At 34.8% G+C, this 23,497-nt stretch overlaps 1 protein-coding gene across 2 annotated transcripts; it reads right to left on the bottom strand.

Annotated features, from left to right (window-relative positions):
* Positions 1–5,566: 5,566 nt before the first annotated feature.
* Positions 5,567–22,937, bottom strand: LOC100376190 (thiamine-triphosphatase-like). Of its 2 annotated transcripts, XM_002741443.4 has the most exons (3): positions 22,245–22,937; positions 18,927–19,019; positions 5,567–6,192 (listed from the first exon to the last, which is right to left on the bottom strand). In XM_002741443.4, the coding sequence occupies exons 1-2, from the start codon at positions 22,804–22,806 to the stop codon at positions 18,955–18,957; spliced, it is 627 nt and encodes a 208-aa protein (XP_002741489.1). In that variant the 5' UTR covers positions 22,807–22,937; the 3' UTR covers positions 5,567–6,192; positions 18,927–18,954. The 2 variants fall into 2 exon arrangements, with proteins under 2 accessions (XP_002741489.1, XP_006824983.1); XM_006824920.3 differs by lacking the exon at positions 18,927–19,019.
* Between the last annotated feature and the right edge of the window lie 560 nt (positions 22,938–23,497).

Below are 23,497 nucleotides of genomic sequence, written 5' to 3'. Positions count from 1 at the left end.
ACTACTCCACCACGTACATGTGTATATACCCCACCATCATAACCTATGACAAGAAGCTGTCCAGCAATCTTTTGGTTTGTAAGTACATAGGATTAAGTACACGGAATGCAAGTAGAGAGAAACACCAGGGCAGAGATCATAGCAAGATATGTACGCACTGTTTCAAATACAAAGACAGGCGGAGCAAAGCCTTGAGACACACCAAAAGTGCTGAACAGCCCCGATTGTCAACACAAAGAAGAGGTTTACCCCTGATGACGACAAAGCCAACAAGTCGTACTGATTCAGAATTATTTAAAGTGACTGTACATGACAGAAACATTTCCAGGGATGTACCTGAATCCTAGACATACAGAGATATATCATAAATATTTATCATATCACAACCCGTAATCTTATCAAACAGACTGGTGTGTTGTTGAGTGTCAGCCATTTAGCCACACCCTTGAAACCAGCAAGACAATAGCCTATTGATTTCCATTATAGTTTTCAGAAGATTGGTGTCACAGTACTAACATCTCTTTTTTTTTTTAAAAATAAATAAATACACAAAACCAAAAAAAAAATCACTCTCCTCTCTCCAAAGACAAGTTTATGCATATACAGTGGAAGGGGAAAAGGTCTTGAATTGTGCCGAGAGTGAATAACATAACTCGTCATGAGAGAAGCTTTTATTAACTGTGCTTTGTTCTTTTACATGTACAGATAATCACTTATTTGATTTGAAAGATTCTAGCAGAAACCAGACGAATAATGTTTTACCCAAGTCAACAAGCTTCAAATCTGATAATAAATTAGATAATATTACAAAATAAATATAATAATTAACCTCTAATTTGAAAAATAAAATAAAAATAAAAATGAACATGTATCTACAAGTTCAAATCAGTCACCTTTTCAGTACACAAGATCTTTTGTAGACGAGTTTCTGACCTCGCCATTTGTTTTTTATTTCAAATAATTTGAGAATTGAAATCAAAATCTAAAACTATCATATTAAACCTGTACACTTGTTGAGAAATCGGGACATCCAGACGCATGATCAGGGTACAACTATGAGTAGTTAAAAAAAAAAAAGTTGAAAAATAAACCTTAAGAACAACAAAAACTGAAGTCATAAAAACAAGCTCCTTTAAGATTAGCTGCATTTAATTTGTCAAGCTTTGGTAGTTTGCGACAATGAAAACAAAAGGTGCTGCGACCAAACCAGCGAAAAAGGAAATTTGCTTCCAAGGTTACAAGATGCAAATACCATTGATGGATTCACCACTTAGACAAAGTCGCCATGTGTATGCAAATTAGGATCCAAACATTGGTGCGACAATAACAGAGAATATACATGACACTGAAAGACATGTTGTACAGGTTAAAGCTATTCAACCAAGCAAAGTGTCAAATAATACCCACAACACATGCTGACTTTTTTTTTTCCTCTGCCCTTTTTTTTTTTTCCACTTCATGCAATTCACAATCAAATTTGCACAAAAACAAATTAACAGCACAGGCTAGCAATGCATATTTTATTAGCAAGATGCAATTATAACCCTTCCTCTAATTGCAAACGGGACATAATTTCATAAAATTAAAATTATTTGAGCAAATTTGCTTCTTACTAGTGTTTTCTTCGTGATGATTGCAAATGTAATTTACTAAATTCGCACACCGAGTGAAGAAGACGAGGGGGAAAAAAAAAACGAGGCCGTTTGCTAATTGCATTCATCTCTTCGTTCTTTTAAAAACAAAATTATAAAAGACAGTCAGCAAATTGTCAGGACGAGATAGGCAGGATTGAAAATAAGTTAGCAATTTACGAATCTGATGAGCGGACTCAGCAAACCTTTCACGTTTGATAACATTTATGAATCAGACATGCGCCATAAAAAAAAAGAAAGAAAAAAATGAGAATGAAAAAGATAAAAATTATCAATGTAAAATGCATGCATAAACTACAAAGATAGGTAAGGCTACATTTAAATGGGTTATCAATATGCTATCCATAATAGTACCTTTTACTGTACCATGTAAACATAGAGGTAAATAGTTGGGTCTAGAGGCAGGTGAGTTGATTTATGATAATCAAATAGGGGTGAGACTGGGGGACACTAGGAGCAGACACCGTGGAACATAAATCAATCTGAAAAATTGAGATGATGAGGAAATCAAAGAAAGGAACAGTTTAATGTAAACACATTTCACCTTATAGATCTTAATTCCAATTTTTAAGCATTGTCTTGCAAAATATTTATCCTAGTCAGATTTATTTTTAAAACAGTGATTTCTCTGTATTTTTTGGTTGATTTCCACACTAGAAATAAATTGCTTGCATTTTTTTTTTTTTTTTTAAAGTTGTTCCAAAATTGCCAAAGGGCAATTTCTTTATTTCTACTCAAATATTAATGAGCTGCTGCATATGCATATTAGAAAACAGATTGCATCTGCTGATGATTCAGGGAAACAAAAGATAGTGTTTCACCGGTGCTTGAAAAGTACCAGTACTTTTTGCCAAATGCACTCTGAATTATAGACTAAGCCATTTACATTTTCAAAATAACAAAAATTGGCAATATAGATGACATTTATTGTATACCCATATGCTTTCATACCAGTATACGTATTGTTTGCCACTTTCTAAAAACAATAAATGTTTCTCAATAAGAGAAAAATAAACGGACACCAGCAGAAAGATTGTCTATGATGTTAAAAATAAAGTAGTCTTTTTTTTTTTCCTGAAAAATGCGTTGTATTTTACAATGGTCGTAGAGCATGTTTGTGTTGGTAATCAAGGCCACACTATTTTTTTTTTTGTCTAACGAGCTATCCTGGGGTTGATTTTTGTTTTACTCTACCAGCATTTTGATTAAAAGAATTCTGAAAATATCAAAGTATGTAGTTTTGCTACCGCCATAGTGAAAACAAATGAAGCGTTGCAAAAATGCTTTGAAAATGTAATATCTAGACACAATTCTAGGAACAGTTTCAAAGAAATATTGGCTTTCATCTACCGTTTAAATCTTCAAACCAATTTAGGACTAGGGCGGTAATTTCAATGAACATAAATATTTTTTTTTATTTTTTTTAGATTCTTTGAAAATAGAACACGTTTCTAATCCTGTTGGTGTTGAGAAACTTTTCTCAAAATAGAGAATTTTCTGACACTAAATATAGATATATAATCTAGCTTAAGTGTATTTATTGGAGTAAAGATAAACAAGTCTTAAATTTGCCATGAAACAGTCTTTTGTACGATTCACCATTGTAAAAATCACTATCGCCTAATATATGGCAAGATTGGCACATTTAAAGAGGACAAGAAATATATTAAGATATAATTCTTATATTTTGCTTGGAATTTAATAAATTTTAAAATTCATTGCAATAATTTCATATATATACCATTTATTTTAAAAATATAATATAATTTAACAAAGCAATCACATATATTATACCGTCCTGTGTTAAAATCAAACGTTTAACCAAATATTGCAGTCAGTCTCTCTAAGAGGAAGACAAGCAGCAAGCAGGGCATATCAGTTGTGGGTTATTGCCGGAGGCAAAATTGGTTGACCAAAAGCTATCAACGAGTCAGCGCAGATTGATAACGTGATTTGTGTAGGCTACTTGAAGTGTTTATTACCAAGTGATTGGGCATCAAAACTATACTAGAGTTGGTTTTTATCCAATATACGGCCAATTACGCCGATTCCCCTGACGTTAACGACTCCGCAGTGACACAGGCACAGTACTCGCTGACCATACCTATTTACACCTAACTCGCACGTCTCGGTCGATTTTGCTCCTTCTTGTGTCACGCAGAGTTTTGCTTATTTGAGCAATCAACAGTGAAACAACGCTTATTTAAATTTGCACAGAGATGTTGATTTTCACTGCTTTAAGTTTTCTTACCCGGAAAAATATGATTGCCTTGACACCTCCCAGTCTCATCCATGTGAAAATTAACACTTGTGTCATGTACTCTTCTCTACGACACCTTTTGTATAATTTTTTTTTTCATTTAGTTTCTCATTTCACTGCAACAGAGACAGTCGCTACAAATCCAATTGGATATTGTGAAGCAAAGAAGAATCCATGTATTATGCAATTATTTCTGTGAACATCTGTTTGTCGCTTGAATCTGTTACAAAACCCTCAGATCAACACAATTGCATAGGATTTTTTTTTTTTTATCTTTTGTTATTTTTGATGCTTTTCATAACTGTGTTTCCCAACTAGAGACATGTAACATGTTGCAAAGACATGATTGTCAATCTACTAATTATAAAAAAAAAAAAAAAACGTATACACAGGTATTTTCACTTGCATATGTGTGTCGCGTCTATAGTCTGTTTTTTAACAATTGTGTGGGAAATCATAGTAGAGCATGTTACAGTGTACAGGATTAAAGTGCTGATGAAACAATGCTTTTCTGATGGCTATTGAAAAGAAAAGATAAAGAGATATTATATAAAAAAAATCACATGCCACACCTTCTCCCCGTCATATGGATGATTGTCAACTTGCCAGGAAAGAAAAGAACATAACACTCCATCCATCATCATGCTGAATCACAATTATCCAAAACTATTTAAAGAAACAGACAATGCTGTTTTTCTCTCATCGACGTGAAAATACATATAACAATCGAACAAACAGCAACGGCAGAATATCAAATTATTATACAAGGAGAAAGAAAACAAACGGCTACAATTCAGTGAGATTATCATTTTTTGCTTTTTTTTAATAAGAAATCCCAAGATGAAAAGTTAGAAAAATATGAGCAAATCGTAAAAGGCGGAAATCTGACATTAACAACTTCCTCATGCGATTCGTGTTCTTTAGAATCCATGCACATACAAAATCGTGGGATTACGAAACCCTCATGGGAAATAAAAAAACAAAACAAAAAAAACCCCCAAAAATCTAAAAAAAATAATTTTAATCCTCTGATTTCTGAGATATACTAGCTGTGCCACAATGGTTTGTCTGATCTTATTTTTTTCCTGCTCTTGTAAGCTTATACAATGTCTGTCATAATCCTAACAATGTTCCCAGCCTTATTTGGTGTTAATTTCATAGTTATCAAAATATTCAGAATGAGCTTTCAAAAACATTGATTTTAAACCATCTTCTAATTTTTATTATTATTAAATGCCAATTTTTGTTGCGTAAAAACAAAAGAATCATGTGTTTGTCATTGTTTTGGTGAATATTTGTTGCCTAATTCAAGAGATGATAGTCATTCCCATACTCTGCTATGAACATGGTTTTATCATATCAGACAAGATAAGGGATACAGAACTTCAACCAAGGAACCATTTTATCCACGTTTAATCTGATGCCATCTTAGAACTGATCTCAAGGGGTCTCACTGATGAAGGTTTTTTTTGTTTAAAGTAATGCAATCGGGGTCCCTTGACAGATACATAGCTTTTAAAAATGAAAATAGGAAATCACACATTTCATCAAAAAGCAAACTAAGGATGAATAGCCCCAAGAATAATTTCTCGAAAATAAAAACGAGTGCCAATCCAATGTGAGGAGAGCATATCAAATAAAACCCAGTGCTCTGTTTCTGCAATAGTAAATATATTCATTCTAAAATGTAAAAATAAATTTAAAAAAAATACTTGCATAGATGATTTAAAAATGGAATGTGGATTCCGAGTACTGAAATAATAATAATAATAATAAAGAGCCAACATTGGTTTGAGATCAAAGGACAACGTCATAATCACAACTTGAATAAATTCCTTAAAACTCCCATGGCGGTAACTATTAACAGCGGTCAATACTAGAAAATCAATTTCTTTGTAGCACCTTTTAACTACAGCAGAATCTGTGGTGCGTACACTGGCTTAATCGCTGTATTAACACACTGATGTGTGTGTGACAAATGTTTATCTCAATGTAACTACTACAGTATCAATTGCTACGTTGCCCCTAAACTCGGCTTCTCTTTGATTATTCGTTTTATGGTTGGAAGAATAATACCGGATAAGGGATTGTCTGCTGCTCCATCGATGAAATTCCAACCAATATACAAGTATCTGAGATTGTGGCATCACTCCTGTTAAACTGCTTTGCTATGTTTGTTGAACAAGACGTGGGCTTCAAGTAACTTATTATAGTGCGAAGGGTTGTGTTGCATGAGATAAACGTCCATTTTTCCTAATATCCTGGTCGGTTTTGAAAACTCTGTAAACAAACATACAAGTACTAGGTAAGATGATGATGTAATGGCCGATATAAGCCCATAACTCAACAGATGACAACCACGTCTTTCAGTATCATTTGAACAATATGCAACAATCAATTGATGTACAGAATGCAAACAATTGTACATTCAATATAATTAAATGTAATAATTATCATTGTAATTCTGTCTGCATAAATGACATCACAGCATCAAAGAACACCAATATTGTATGGATTAATCAGTGTTTTAACACGACATATAGGAATTAAAAAAAATTAAACAATTACACTCATGGAATGTCTGCTACAGTCAGAGAGAGTTTAGTTATATGATAGAAGGACTGATAAATCCAAGGGAGATATTAAAATCAATACAGTATGGAGAAAACATCCCTTGAAATAGCTTTACCAAGGTAAACAACGGAACCTCTGTGACAAACACAGTCATCATGACAGCAGTGGAACAATATAAAGCCAGAATACAAGTGGTGTTCACATTTATTTATATAGTACAAGCATAGTAAGCATCACATGTGTCTGTGTTTGTCTATCACTGCATGCGCACCAAATGCACAGTGTGAATCAAGCTTTCAGATATAACACCATGTGTGTGCATGCCTGGAAATCTATTGATGATTTGTGAAGCTTACTTGCTAAAGTATACTCAAGACAAGGCATGTCAGTCTGTATGTATGTATGTATGTAGACTGCAAACTGTGCACAGCTTGTCCACAGGCATACCCATAAGTCAGGTAAGTGTGTTCACAGTTAGGCAAGTGTGTTCACAGTCAAATACTGCTTGTGGTATCGTCCTGCTTAGTTTATGAGGTATCACGAATATACTCCAGAGCAGGCGAGTCTACAGTACACATAATAATAGAGAAACTTTGTGACGCAAGAAAATACGAGTTAGGATTAGGATGGACAAGACAGGTTTATTCTGCTCGCTGTGAAACAGTACACAATTGGAAAAGCTTGCAGGTATACCTCTGTACTCACTCAGGACAGATGTACAAAGTTAAGAGGTGTGTATAAAAACAATTTCGGTGTGTGTTAGTATGTACAAGGGAAAACATGCACACAATATTAAAGCAATTGTAAAGCACATGTAAGGTACAAGGCAAATATTTTTCTCATTGAAATTAATTTTATAAACACACACATCAGGTAAATATCTATTTATTTGTTTCTATATGTCTGCATAGAACAACATTGGTGTCACATATATATGTACATAGCATAGGATACCAACATTTGAATGACCCAGTTGAACAAAAAACAAGCAGCCTGTCGGCTGAGATAGCTCCGCTGTTAGCAATGCACATGGCAATTAAAGAACAGAAGATATCATTAGAAAATGAACAAATCTGAGAGAGGTCCACATGTAGTACCTATATGTATAATATATCAAAGCAATTGGACTTGCGGTTTTCAACAAGAAGTCGAAAATATCACTTTTTACCAAAAATTACAAAAATATTCATCAAAATTAGAGAATTAAACATATCATTATGAAATGAACAAATCTGAGAGAGGTCCACATGTAGTACCTATATATGTAATATCAAAGCAATTGGACTTGCGGTTTTCAACAAGAAGTCGAAAATATCACTTTTTACCAAAAATTACAAAAATATTCACCGAAATTAGAGAATTAAAGATATCATTACAAAATGAACAAATCTGAGAGAGGTCCACATGTAGTACCTATATATGTAATATCAAAGCAATTGGACTTGCGGTTTTCAACAAGAAGTCGAAAATATCACTTGTTACCAAAAATGACAAAAATATTCACCAAAATTAGAGAATTAAAGATATCATTACAAAATGAACAAATCTGAGAGAGGTCCACATGTAGTACCTATATATGTAATATCAAAGCAATTGCACTTGCGGTTTTCAACAAGAAGTCGAAAATATCACTTTTTACCAAAAATTACAAAAATATTCACCGAAATTAGAGAATTAAAGATATCATTACAAAATGAACAAATCTGAGAGAGGTCCACATGTAGTACCTATATATGTAATATCAAAGCAATTGGACTTGCGGTTTTCAACAAGAAGTCGAAAATATCACTTTTTACCAAAAATTACAAAAATGTTCACCAAAATTAGAGAATTGAAGATATCATTACAAAATGAACAAATATGAGAGAGGTCGACATGTAGTACCTATATATGTAATATCAAAGCAATTGGACTTGCGGTTTTCAACAAGAAGTCGAAAATATCACTTTTTACCAAAAATGACAAAAATATTCACCAAAATTAGAGAATTAAAGATATCATTACAAAATGAACAAATCTGAGAGAGGTCCACATGTAGTACCTATATATGTAATATCAAAGCAATTGCACTTGCGGTTTTCAACAAGAAGTCGAAAATATCACTTTTTACTAAAAATGACAAAAATATTCACCAAAATTAGAGAATTGAAGATATCATCATGAAATGAACAAATCTGAGAGAGGTCTACCCAAGGTACATATACACCAAGCATCAAAGCATTCAGGCTTGTAGTTTTCAAGAAGAAGTCGAAAAAGTAAAACATTGACACGGACGACGGACGACGACGACGACGACGGACAATCACTCATATGATAAGCTCCGCTCGACAAAGTCGACAGCGGAGCTAAAAAAAACTGTCTGAAGTTTTGTTACTTTGGCATCCTAAACAGTACATTCACACCATTCAACACGTTTACTACCTTATTCATTCGTGAGAATTTAGTCATCAGAAGCAGACAAACACCTCTATTGTGCCGATGAATTTTGTAATAATTATGCGAGGATCATATGCGAGTTTCATCTCATATCAAAACTGATGAATGCCTGCTTTTGTGTGGCCGGCATCCAAAACCAGACAGAGAAAGCAATTTTTCCTTAAAACAGCTATCACTTAATGCTATGTTGTTAAGTGTGCATTCCCTGACTGTCATCTGACTCAACCAAGTTCCTGAATCAACATACATATCCTTGTTTAACCTTTTTTTTTTTTTTTTTTTTTTTTTTTTTGCAGTGTTAAATTTTTCCATGATTGGTAGTAGCAAAATTCTGATTTGTTTTGTTAGAGGTAACTTTAAATTACAAGGTACGCAATGATTATTAAAAAGAAAAGAAAAATCATTCTAGTTTATTAAATGAAAGAAATTACACAACGTCGGTTCAAATGAAGCAAACGGGTTGATTTTCTTGCAGTGTAAAGAAATGTACGTGTGCAAATAGCAAGTCAATTACATGTGGAATTACTTTTAATGCTGTTTTCAAAGTTGACCAATTACTGGACTTCAAAGAACATGATGTTTGAAATCAAAGAACGAAATGACATAGCAACATAGCTACTTTAATTCAATCTATTTCATTCTGAGAGAATAGAATCTGGGGTAGTGGGAGGGGGGGGGGTCTACACATAAAGTACTAAATAACATAACTGCAAATTTATGAAAAAAAATTACTACAAATTGCAGAATAATTAAAATCTTTTGCAATTACAGAATGTTTTTGATATGCAGCGGGATTAATATGCATTAACATAAATAAGAACAGGGTTTAAACAAATGTTACAATTGAAACATACTCGATATTTCAAATAAAGAAGTGTCTTATGAAAATAAATATTTTTTTTTCGTGTGTACAATTTGTACTCAAATATAATATTTCCTTGATCAATGCAAGCAGTCAAGATTTTCCTCCAAGACAAGAAAAGGCAAATCTGTAGCAATTCTATCCTCATTACATACTATTTTTGCCGAAATTGTTGCAATATGGTATATAGTGTAATTAATCGACCTCCGACAGGCAGTTTGAAAGCTGTCACAAAATATCATAAACTGGCATTAAATTGTCTGTGGATTTAGATGAAAACAACTGAAAAACTTCAAAGCACTTTGGGTAAAGAAGGGAAAAAAAAAAAAAAAAACATTGAAAGGGAAATGAGATACAATGCATTCCTACCCATACTATCAAGGAAGGCATTAAAAAGTGTTTATTAGAAACAAAAATGATGTCACTTATCAACACATTAGAATCAAAATAGTGGGTCAAATACAGCGAAGAAATACCTTTTTTTTTTTATTACACTAAAAAAATTTAAAAAAAATAAAAATAACTAAAAATTAAAAGTGTGAAAATTTATATTTGTGAGCGTTAAATTGTGTTAGGAAGGAAGATGAGTGGGAATGATCTATACACTATGGAGATTAAATGTTCAGCAATGCTAGCTATGCACATTAAAACAAGTCTGACTCCTTCATCTTGCACCATTCTGAATCTTTTCATTTTCCAGCTATTCAACAGAAAGCATCAGATGACACATCACAACAAAAAAAACTAAGGATCGCAAAAAAAAAAAAAAAAATTAGCTAGAATCACACTAACTACTGCAAAGACAATCATTCCAGGAAACATACAAAACCTTATTCCCAAAAACCGAATTAATAAAAAAAAACATATTGCATATTTTAGATATAGAATACATTCTCAATAATAAAGAACTGTTTACTATTTCCTGTTTTTGAAAAAAAAAAAAAAAAACGACAGTGAGAAATATCAATAATGCATTTATATGAAAAAATATTGAGAATTTTAATGATGTCGACTGCTAGCAGACATTTTCTGCATGAGAGCTGATAATCAATATAAAAGATGCAAATAGGTCACCGGCTTATTAACTGCCCTTCGTTTTACAAAATTACATGTTTAGAAAATCAAAATTATCTTTGAAAAAGAAACGCACATTAGTGAAAAAAAACATGTTTTGTCTTAATTGCCTAGTGCAGTTGGCATTAATCAGTTGTTTTTTTTATATATTTTGATTCCCCAGGAAATCAGCGCAGTCCCATTCAAGTATTGTGATGTGATTTCTTCTAGTTATTACGACTCTGCTGCTGTCTCAATGTAATTACAACGGCTAGATGATATAAAATTTTGCAGCCATATTTAATTAGGGCCAGGCTCAACGTGCCATGCGGCAAGCGAGTGATACGCACACTGCTTCACACACATTATCACAACCCAATAAAAAAAAAAAAATGAAGATTATCAAATGTGGTATTTTGTTTTTTACCCTTTTTTGGAGGTAACTGAGAGGTCACTAACAAGACTTATCAGTATGTCTGTTACCATAACGACCAGCTATTGATAAAGACTATCTCCTTTTGAAAGTCAACACCAGGGTGCTTATTGACATTGGCTGAGGTTACAATTTTCAAGAAAATCTTCAATGTTGATCTCTTAGGGATAATCAAAACTACACAAATGACTCCCTTTTACTCTCTCATAAAAATTGACTCTGCCCTTGGCCTACTTTTAAATAGGATTCTTTTTACCTGTCTAGCAGATGCAGGTTTTTTTTTATCTTAATTTCATTGCCCGGCTGTGTAAAGATACAATATATAATTTAATTTGACCTCAGTGTAGAGATTGCAATAAATTTCAGTATCACAGCAATAAACAGTCAATATATATGTCCTTATGCAAGAGCAATTTTATAAAATGGGAGTGGTGTGTCCTCAATTTTATTTCCAACTTTTATCAATATCAGACACTAAAATCAGTTTTACAAGTGTTATAGAACAAAATATTAATAAAACAATGATAAATACGTCTAATACCCTTTGAACACCAAAATAAACTTTTGTCAACTTTATTTTTTTCATATTTGTTTTAAACAATTTGAATCTGCCCATTTAAATTTAAAATTTATTTAAAATTAAAGAATTAATGACAGAAAAGTACATAGAAATGTGAAGAATGTTCAAGGCAAAAAATATTGCTGTTCAAAGAGATATGCTTAGACATACTTGATACCATGGCATCATATCTTATAAGGCTTAAATGAGCAATAAAGAAATATTTAAACTACACTATGCTGCGAACATGTGCCCAAGTCCTTAACTTGTCACAGCCGAGACATGTGCTTACTATTACTGAGGACATGGAAGTCATGGCTATCAGAGAGAAATATCAACCACATGTGCTATTAATGCCACTGTGTACTGGCTGAAAATATGCCAAACTCACTGAAGTAGCAACCTACACCAGCTTGTCAGCATTGTAAATATCAGGATGGCTGTGTTTGTGATCAATAGTATAAACATCATGGCAGCAATTTATTGACAATGTTTATATAGAAAAGTGAATGCATACCCTGGCTATCCAGGCATGAGAGTTCGACCACCTCTCAATTTTTTTTTCATATGGACATGCTAATTCGCTTTTATCATGCGGTGGACATTGCTGACTATTTGCGTTCCACGCCTCGCTTTTGTCTTGATGGAACGTATCGGCAGCGATTTGTACGTATTGTATCGTTGCAAGGATACCTAAAATCAAGGCTTGGGACGAAAAATTAGTCAGCAATGGCCACTGCATAAGAGCACAAAAAGTATAGAACAACCAACAAGTAATTTCAAGAATAAGCCTGTTTCTAGTTCTGCGATGTATAAAGTAATTGGTGATGAGTACATGTATTACATGAGCAGCGATTGGCTTTTACACACCGATGTGTATTTTATAAGAGCAGCAAGTAGCTATTTCATCCTGGTGTGTCTGTTACCTGAGCAGTGGTTGGCTTTTTCACACTGGTACATATATCATGTGAGCAGTGATTGGTTATGTCATATTTGCTTATATGTTACGTATGCTGTGATTGGTTATTTCACACTGGTATGTATATTACATGAGCAGTGATTAGTTATTTTACACTTGTGCGTATGTTACACAAGCCCCAAAAAACACATGTATGGTAAACAGATCACTGTGAATTACATAATGTATTTGGGAAGAGGGTGGGGTCCATGAAGCAATACCACAGACATATTTTACCACACAGCGACTGTGACACCAGTCAAAAAGTCAAAAGCTTTCAGACTATCAACACTTATGTCATGTCAATTTATTCTCTGCTTTCAGAAACATATTCAGCCGCAGATGGTAATTTGAGTACTGGTCTTCAAACAAAATCTTACATCAAGGAAAACACACAGATGGATTGCGGAATTTCAAAGTATATGGCATCCTCTGCATTGTATATTATTTCTTTGGTCTCCAGTGCTACTTTTTCATAAAAAACAAAACAAAACATCACTATAAGTTTTGTAAAGATAAAGTCTTTCACAATTATAAACTTGTTTATTTATTTAAGTTGATTCATTTCTCTAAAGTTTTTTCTTTATTAAACAACATTTTATAATATAATAAATTGCAGATGGTATCTATATCGACCTTTCAAATGTGGTAAATCTTAGTTGTTATCAGTAGAATGAATGTGTTATGAAATGCCGAGATACAAGCGAGTTGCCAAGCATTCAAATAACATATTTGAATTTCTTCTCCACTGTTTAAACAATCAAGACAACAGACAAACGAACGTGTACACTCATCTGCAAGCAATATCATTCATTTTCATTTTGTTTCCAGCCCACTTCACACTCCACACACACTATTCATTATGATACTTAAATTTGTGATTTTAATATACAAAAAAAAAGCACATTGAATGTTATATCCTGAATTAATATATCAACCTAATTAAATCCCTTTAATTAAAATATTCGGGTCAGGGACATAAGAGCAGATTCTCTACAATCCTGTTCAAAAAGCAATGGAATTCTGTACAACAAATAAATATTATGCTAACAATTTCTGGTTTCATTTATGTGATGAGCAAACTTTTCATATTATTTCAATTTTAAAACTAAAATATTATATACCATTTCAGTCTTAACAGAATTAACAGCATGAATTATTCAGCACAAATTTTAAAACATACTCAATAATTTAAAAAACAATGACCCCGAAACAAAAGATGCGTATATTTCCACCTGGTTTGAATTATTAAAATGTCAATTTCTTAATGATATATGCGCTCTCCCCTATTGTTTCACCTTACCATAATAGGGTTGCATGTTTGTAACGAGTCAGTTGACTGGAAAAAATTTAATAGAAAACGACAGCAACCTGACTAATGCTGACCTTTATGTCAATGCAGAACTGCGCATAACAGACGAGAGAATTACAGGAAGAAGAATGGTTCTTGGGTTCCTACGATTTCATTATTATTTAATACATATAGTAACACTACAGGCAAAAAATGCGCCCAGATTTGTTGATGTTTGGGAAAAGAATGGTAACTACGTTATATACTGTTTCTGCTATGGTTGACTGGTAACTGAGGGTAGACTGGTAACATTCACATACTAGATAGTGTTTCTGCTATGGTTGACTGGTAACTGAGGGTAGACTGGTAACATTCACATACTAGATAGTGTTTCTGCTATGGTTGACTGGTAACTGAGGGTAGACTGGTAACATTCACATACTAGATAGTGTTTCTGCTATGGTTGACTGGTAACTGAGGGTAGACTGGTAACATTCACATACTAGATAGTGTTTCTGCTATGGTTGACTAGTAACTGAGGGTAGACTGGTAACATTCACATACTAGATAGTGTTTCTGCTATGGTTGACAGGTAACTAAGGGTAGGCTGGTAACATTCACATACTAGATAGTGTTTCTGCTATGGTTGACTGGTAACTAAGGGTAGACTAGTAACTGAGGGTAGGCTGGTAACATTCACATACTAGATAGTGTTTCTGCTATGGTTGACTGGTAACTGAGGGTAGGCTAGTAACATTCACATACTACCGGGGTAGATAGTGTTTCTGCTATGGTTGACTGGTAACTGAAGGTAGGCTAGTAACATTCACATACTAGATAGTGTTTCTGCTATGGTTGACTGGTAACTGAGGATAGGCTGGTAACATTCACATACTAGATAGTGTTTCTGCTATGATTGACTGGTAACTGAGGGTAGGCTAGTAACATTCACATACTAGATAGTGTTTCTGCTATGGTTGACAGGTAACTAAGGAGAGACTGGTAACATTCACATACTAGATAGTGTTTCTGCTATGGTTGACTGGTAACTGAGGGTTGACTGGTAACATTCACATACTAGATAGTGTTTCTGCTATGGTTGACTAGTAACTGAGGGTAGACTGGTAACATTCCCATACTAGATAGTGTTTCTGCTATGATTGACTGGTAACTGAGGGTAGGCTAGTAACATTCACATACTAGATAGTGTTTTTGCTATGGTTGACAGGTAACTAAGGATAGACTGGTAACAATCACATACTAGATAGTTACCAGTCAATCATAGCAGAAACACTATCTAGTATGTGAATGTTACTAGCCTACCCTCAGTTACCAGTCAATCATAGCAGAAACACTGAGGGTAGACTGGTAACATTCACATACTAGATAGTGTTTCTGCTATGGTTGACTAGTAACTGAGGGTTGACTGTTAACATTCACATACTAGATAGTGTTTCTGCTTTCTGCTATGGTTGACTGGTAACTGAGGGTAGGCTAGTAACATTCACATACTAGATAGTGTTTTTGCTATGGTTGACAGGTAACTAAGGATAGACTGGTAACATTCACATACTAGATAGTTACCAGTCAATCATAGCAGAAACACTATCTAGTATGTGAATGTTACCAGTCTATCCTTAGTTACCTGTCAACCATAGCAAAAACACTATCTAGTATGTGAATGTTACTAGCCTACCCTCAGTTACCAGTCAATCATAGCAGAAACACTGAGGGTAGACTGGTAACATTCACATACTAGATAGTGTTTCTGCTATGGTTGACTAGTAACTGAGGGTTGACTGTTAACATTCACATACTAGATAGTGTTTCTGCTTTCTGCTATGGTTGACTGGTAACTGAGGGTAGACTGGTAACATTCACATACTAGATAGTGTTTCTGCTTTCTGCTATGGTTGACTGGTTACTGAGGGTAGACTGGTAACATTCACATACTAGATAATGTTTCTGCTATGGTTGACCGGTAACTGAGGGTTGACTGGTAACATTCACATACTAGATAGTGTTTCTGCTATGATTGACTGGTAACTGAGGGTAGGCTAGTAACATTCACATACTAGATAGTGTTTCTGCTATGGTTGACAGGTAACTAAGGAGAGACTGGTAACATTCACATACTAGATAGTGTTTCTGCTATGGTTGACTGGTAACTGAGGGTTGACTGGTAACATTCACATACTAGATAGTGTTTCTGCTATGGTTGACTAGTAACTGAGGGTAGACTGGTAACATTCCCATACTAGATAGTGTTTCTGCTATGATTGACTGGTAACTGAGGGTAGGCTAGTAACATTCACATACTAGATAGTGTTTTTGCTATGGTTGACAGGTAACTAAGGATAGACTGGTAACAATCACATACTAGATAGTTACCAGTCAATCATAGCAGAAACACTATCTAGTATGTGAATGTTACTAGCCTACCCTCAGTTACCAGTCAATCATAGCAGAAACACTGAGGGTAGACTGGTAACATTCACATACTAGATAGTGTTTCTGCTATGGTTGACTAGTAACTGAGGGTTGACTGTTAACATTCACATACTAGATAGTGTTTCTGCTTTCTGCTATGGTTGACTGGTAACTGAGGGTAGGCTAGTAACATTCACATACTAGATAGTGTTTTTGCTATGGTTGACAGGTAACTAAGGATAGACTGGTAACATTCACATACTAGATAGTTACCAGTCAATCATAGCAGAAACACTATCTAGTATGTGAATGTTACCAGTCTATCCTTAGTTACCTGTCAACCATAGCAAAAACACTATCTAGTATGTGAATGTTACTAGCCTACCCTCAGTTACCAGTCAATCATAGCAGAAACACTGAGGGTAGACTGGTAACATTCACATACTAGATAGTGTTTCTGCTATGGTTGACTAGTAACTGAGGGTTGACTGTTAACATTCACATACTAGATAGTGTTTCTGCTTTCTGCTATGGTTGACTGGTAACTGAGGGTAGACTGGTAACATTCACATACTAGATAGTGTTTCTGCTTTCTGCTATGGTTGACTGGTTACTGAGGGTAGACTGGTAACATTCACATACTAGATAATGTTTCTGCTATGGTTGACCGGTAACTGAGGGTTGACTGGTAACATTCACATACTAGATAGTGTTTCTGCTATGGTTGACTGGTAACTGAGGGTTGACTGGTAACATTCACATACTAGATAGTGTTTCTGCTATGGTTGACTGGTAACTGAGGGATGACTGGTAACATTCACATACGAGATAGTGTTTCTGCTATGGTTGACTAGTAACTGAGGGTAGACTGGTAACATTCCCATACTAGATAGTGTTTCTGCTTGCTGCTATGGTTGACTGGTAACTGAGGGTTGACTGTTAACATTCACATACTAGATAGTACTGTTTCTGCTATGGTTGACAAGGTATACTCAATGACCACCAAACATATTCGGATTGGCCAATAAAAACGTTTTTTTTTTTTTTAAATTCAGTATTGACCTGTGCCACCTTCTTTACATGGTGGATATTGACAAACCAAAAAATATTTTTGCAATCATCTAGACTCTGTTCAGAAATACATACATCATACACAATAATAATAATAGGTTTGTATTACACCCTGAAACTCTTATAATTTGAGACAGAAAAAATGTATGCTGGGCAAGAAAAACCCTTGATTCACGAGTAGCTGAATTAGAAGGGCAAACACATCCATGCTTTTTGTTTTTGAACAATGGGCGTTGAGAAAGCACGTTGGCAGGTTGCATTGTGTCAAAACAAAAGTGAGAATAAATTTACATACGTAATGACAGCCACATGTTTTGAACAATGATCAGAAGTCATCATTTTCCCTCCAAAAAAATGCCAGTGATTGTTTTCAAAATATTTACACTGCACTAAACTGGGAGGTCAGCTCAGGTAACCATACATGCTAGGGTGAACTCACTCCTTGAATATGAGCAATGATTGTTCAAACAATGAGGGAAACTTTACCTTAAATTTCTACTAAAAAGAAAAAAACAGAAGTGCATTAACTATATCTCAATACTGTATAGATTTAACAGCACTTAAAAAAAAAATTGAGCACTCGTCATTTATCAGTATTCACAAAATAAATCTGCACAATTCTCTCCATATTCTATCAACAATTTTGATTGATTTATGTAACAAATGGAGAATTATGTTCATTTGGCTCAAAAATGTTGAAAATTAACTAAAAATGTTGAAAGCGTTTTCCAAAAATTGTGACTGGAAAAATTATGATGCTCTTCATTGAAGGTATTTAATAATATGTCCTATGATATATCAATGACGGATCCAGTATTTTTTTCATAAACGTTTGTAGCTGATGTGATGTGTAGCTGATGTCCATCTAATCAATTGGCCAAGTTGGATTAGATCAACTAACAGAATGAGCTTCAGTAACATGTCTTGGTGTTAGAATCAATCAGTATTATGTATGTTATACAAACACTGTGTGTAATCTTTGCTAGTGTGCAGCATGCAGTTAGAATCAAATCACAGTCCATGCATGTGAGAAATTGAACATGCGCAATTGTCAAGCAAAAACAAGAGAAACCAATCCCAAATACGAGTTACGAAATTTGTCTTTTGCTCTCTAACAATCACGGCAACAACCTGAACTTCCTTGTCAAGTTTACGATCTGGGCTTTTAATAATGTGGCTGGTAAGCAAAAAAGGATTACATAATTTGATTGCTTTTACCGATACTATGTAGGAAGCCATATAGGAGACTACTTTAAATTGACAAATGTGAAGTACCTTACAGAAAAAGTGAGAAACACTAAGACAAAAATATTGAAAGGGTGTTGCACAACTCTCGCTTTTACTTACATTTTGATAACAACCTCTTCTCCCCTGCCTAAATAACAAGCAGAGTATCTGGTAAAACACCAGCCGGAATCTCAGCCTCTAGGTTTGTAAATTCTACAAGACATAAAACCATGAGAAAACAGGCCATCAGAAAATATTTTGAATTATCTATACCCACACATTATCAGGTGAAAAATGCAAACAGAAACTCAGAAAGGGACATAGATATTGTAGATGAACATCAGACAAAATTCAGAAGAAAAAAAAAATACCTGTATATTCCAAAATCTTTTTGACCATAGAACAAGGTATTTATGAACATTTGTTGAACGTGGTGTGGTGATAAAACAGTAGCTACATTGTGCAGAAATATGCAACACAGAAATATTCAGTGAGCAGTCAGCGCATTAGAACTCAAAATAATTTTCCATTGTTTCCTGTGCATTCGCAATCATTTCTAGAGATCGCAGACTAAATCAAAGTATTTGATATTGATTAAAAGCCCAATTTGTTTTACGCTGATGTTAGTAGTAATCACGTGTCAAACACGCAATTGCTTTGATTAATTCTATTTGTTAGAATATTGGTTTGTTGAACATAAATATGATTACCAGATCGTCAACAATTCATTCCTAACTCAGGAAAACATGTTAAGATTGAACACAAAAATTGCCATCATTATTTGAATTTGTAGAACAGGGCAACATTCCAAACTGCATTCTTGAAAGTGCATGCCAACAATTCAATGAAATTGTGAAAAAGCAAAAACAGAATTATTCTGTTCTTTGTTGTTGTTGTTGTTTTGTTAATTAATTTAATTAACTTATACTTCATGTATGTATGTGAATATAATTTACAAAATCAGAAAAGCTGAAGGCAATCAATTTCCAAGACAATATTAGAATAGGAATAGTATTATGACTAGCTACATATCAGCCATTTCAATCAAATCATTACAGGCACTTTATCTAATCAAGGCAGGCATATTCACAATTTTTTACAGGGAAGGTAAAAAGCATTTGAAGGAAGATTCCACAGAAACAGAAAACGCAGAGAGATATCATTATCTAAAATATTATACTACAGTTTACAAAGGGAAACAGTACACATGGAGGGACAATTTTGTCACACGGGCCAGACAAGAAAACTCAATAAGCTACTGGATACCTTGATTAAGTGTAGAGATAACATAATTCTTTACAGACATATAATAGCAACTAAAGTCCAAATACTGAGAAAGCACATACCCAGGGGAGGCCAAATCAGGGGGGAGGATTAGACAAAAAAAAAACAACAATAGAAATAATTTGCGAGTTTTTTAGTAGGACCACCGAAAGGAGAGATAAACAAAGGGGCAGAAGACATGGGATTAAATCCTAGGGGTGTTGTGATAATGGCCTCAAATTTGACAAGTAATCAATATTCCAAGATCTGCGGAGATAATGTACCTACCATAGGTTATGAATAAAGAGATAAGCAAGACAGTGGTGATAGGGAGAAATCAGACAACATGGCAAACAGCCCAACCAAGCAATATTGGGAAATGCACCACATACACACACAAAAGCAACAAGACATAAATCATGTCCGGCATTGCACATTCTCACTCTTCCCAGGACATTTTTTACTAGGTATGTTTATTTTTTCAGGACTGGAAAAACAGCAATTCACTGGAATAGTTTATTTTTCTTTTCCTATCAAAACTAAAATTGGTGTATACAATTTTTTTTTGTGTGTGTGTGTATGTTTTTTTTTAAACATTTTGCATGATATGGAAAGAGGATGGTTTAAAGCATAGGATGTGGAATTGTGGTCATAAAGTTGTGTAAGAGCATCCAATATTCATACGGATAGAATGGTCTGCTTATAAATCACTCAATTTACTCTAAGCATCATGTGTAAAAGAAAATCAACATAATCGTTAATATTCACTCCTGAGTCTGTCACTGAAATTAACAACTATCAACTATCAGAACATTCTCGCATTTGCATGACAATCATATTCTTTGTGAATATTTCCATCTGAACCTGATCATCATTTTAAAAAAAAACAAAAAAACAAAAAACAATGAAATAAAAGTGTTTATGTAATTACAAATCATCAAATCAAAGCATGTATTGTTAAGTGTGAAAAAGAAATTGTTCTTTTATACATGCATACATACATTCCATTTAATTAAATTTCAAAAACACTGATCCACTTTTTCAGGGGAGAAAGAGAAGTGACAGATCACAATCACAACCCCTTCTCTATTTCAACCGTTGAAATTGATACTCCAATGCAGCAATTGCTACACAACAGAAATGTAGGAATGTGTAGAGAGTGGCATGTTGACCTCACATTTAAGGTTCATGTTAAGTTATTTGCATACTGGGTAAAGTACAAGACCTGCATGTTATTGAATGTACAAATACAGGAAAAGGAGGAGACAATTTAAAGATGGATTTTTAAAAGTAAAAAAAAACAACTACTTTTTTTACAGTCAAAAGAAATAATGTATATTTATTCCCATACTCATTAGCATAAAACTGACACTTGATTTGAATATGTCAACCTGGGGAAAAATACTAGTAATTAACATTAATGTGAGAAAGAATCATACAAACATCCCCCTATGTGAATCATTCTCCAGAGATTTTTTGGACCTGGGCCAATTTCAAATGTAAAACATCACACTGCCACTGCATGAATGAAGCTCATACACATCATCATTGAAATGCACCGTATGCAAAGTGTCAATTACAACATGGCACCGATGGGCGTAGAATTCTCCTCTAGTACAGTTATATTCCACAACTGCGTGATTAATTAACGGGTTTCCTCTTTTGTAATCAACATTCAGTTGACGCTGCATATGTTAAGCCGCAACTGGCGACAGTTAGGACTCGGTGTGAAACAGCTTGATGAATAGACGAGGTTACGTAACGCCAGGCGCGAAACTGAAAATAATTCCCCCTTTGTTTACATTTTACAGTGTCTGACACTTTCACAACAATCAATAAAACACACGCTGCGAAACAGTTAAATAATAAACAAAGACAAGCTAGAGTCGAATAGAAAAAGGCTCTGACGGGAGGAAATGGTGATTCCTCATTAGAGAGGACAAAATAAAATTATCCGCGTAAAACTTTTAACAAATGAAATGACATAGTCTGTACACACCCATTCATTAGGCCATGACATATGCATATGGGATCTCGCACAGTACAACGGGTCGCAATCACAAGCTCTCACGCTGCAAAACAAACCACACATTTAAAACTGTAACAGATAACTTGCTAGGTAGTATGCGACAACGTCAGTGAACATTTGCGGCCGTTTTAACGATCTGTTCTTACCTAATTTTTCCGCAAGAGTGTCGATCTTCTCCAATGCTGCCGCAACATCTTCATTTTGGTGAACGATAAGTTCGATCTCACCAACTTTGTAGCCAAAGTCTGTTTCATCGAGGTCGATTTGAAAACCCCCTTCCATAGTATAGGTCTTTCTATTCGTTCTGAACACTGCAAATGGCTGCAGTCCCGTTTTCTCTACGAATTTTGCAATTTGATCAGCGTTGTCGCCAGCGTGAGTTGGATCCGTTTTCAAAATGGCAGACAGGTACTGAACGATCTCGCCCGCGTTGGTTGTTTCGATATACTGTGCCACGTCGCTTTCGGGTTTACGTTTTTCTGGGGGTGATTTTAACTCCCAATTACCTTCTCTTTTTCGTAACCAGTAGTCTGATAATGTTAGCTGGTAATCGACTGAGTCGTAGTAGGAATCTTCGAACGACTTCTCTCGCAAACAAGAGGCCCCAACTTCTTGCAGCTTTCGCTCGCTGTTCTCATTTATACTGAATTTTCTCTCTAACTCCAGCACTTTTGAAGTCCCCGTTTCGCTTGTAGGTTCCTCGGACATCCTTGTTTACAACAAATTTGCTGTTGTTCTATCCCAGCTAACAAACTGTGCAAAAAAGTCCAACAAAACATAAGATCACAACACTATTATCGGTTAATTGAGGCCCAGACGATAGACAAGCAAATCCATGTAACCCGCCATAGTTACGTCACTTCCTCTGCCCTTGACCTGTCAGCTGAGTGATTTGCATTTCTGTAATTAGTGCGACTGGGTAAGATTTGTTCCCGAGATTTGAACCAGTCGGACGTCATTGTTTGATTTCGTTGTGGTGATCAGATACGGAATTGTGCACACCAACTCGGTCGGGACTCTGGATACTGTGAGGTAAGCGTGGTTTCCTCACGTACTGAGGTACTGGTATGCCGACTTTTCAGGTCATTTATGTCACGTGACTAATGGATCGTCTGAGCGACAGATTCCCGCGGATTTTACAAAATCATGGGCACAAATCACTGTCGGCCGTCAAAATGGATACGCCGAGCCAATGGAAATCAAGACTTCATAAAGTTGATCTGAACTTAAATTAGTTGGGGAGTAGTTTAACAAGGCGGAAATGGGTGGGAAAATCGGCGCGCAGACATACAATATGCAAATGAGGTCGAAAAGTGATCACGTGGCCGATTTGATTTGACGCGGTTTTCCCGGCGTAAAGTTTGTGAATCGTCTGTAAAAAGTTGTGTGTGGTAAAAAA

The sequence above is a fragment of the Saccoglossus kowalevskii genome, chromosome 6, assembly GCF_978046115.1.
Source record: "Saccoglossus kowalevskii chromosome 6, keSacKowa6.1, whole genome shotgun sequence".
Lineage (NCBI taxonomy): Eukaryota > Metazoa > Hemichordata > Enteropneusta > Harrimaniidae > Saccoglossus > Saccoglossus kowalevskii.
Note: the sequence above shows the minus strand (reverse complement) of the source record. Positions and strands in the feature narration are given on the sequence as shown.

Coding starts and splice junctions, on each gene's coding strand:
- LOC100376190 (XM_006824920.3), bottom strand. CDS start 22,806: ATGTCCGAGGAACCTACAAGCGAAACGGGGACTTCAAAAGTGCTGGAG. Junction 6,193..22,244: donor CACTCTTGCGGAAAAATTAG/GTAAGAACAGAT, acceptor GTTTGTTTACAG/AGTTTTCAAAACCGACCAGG.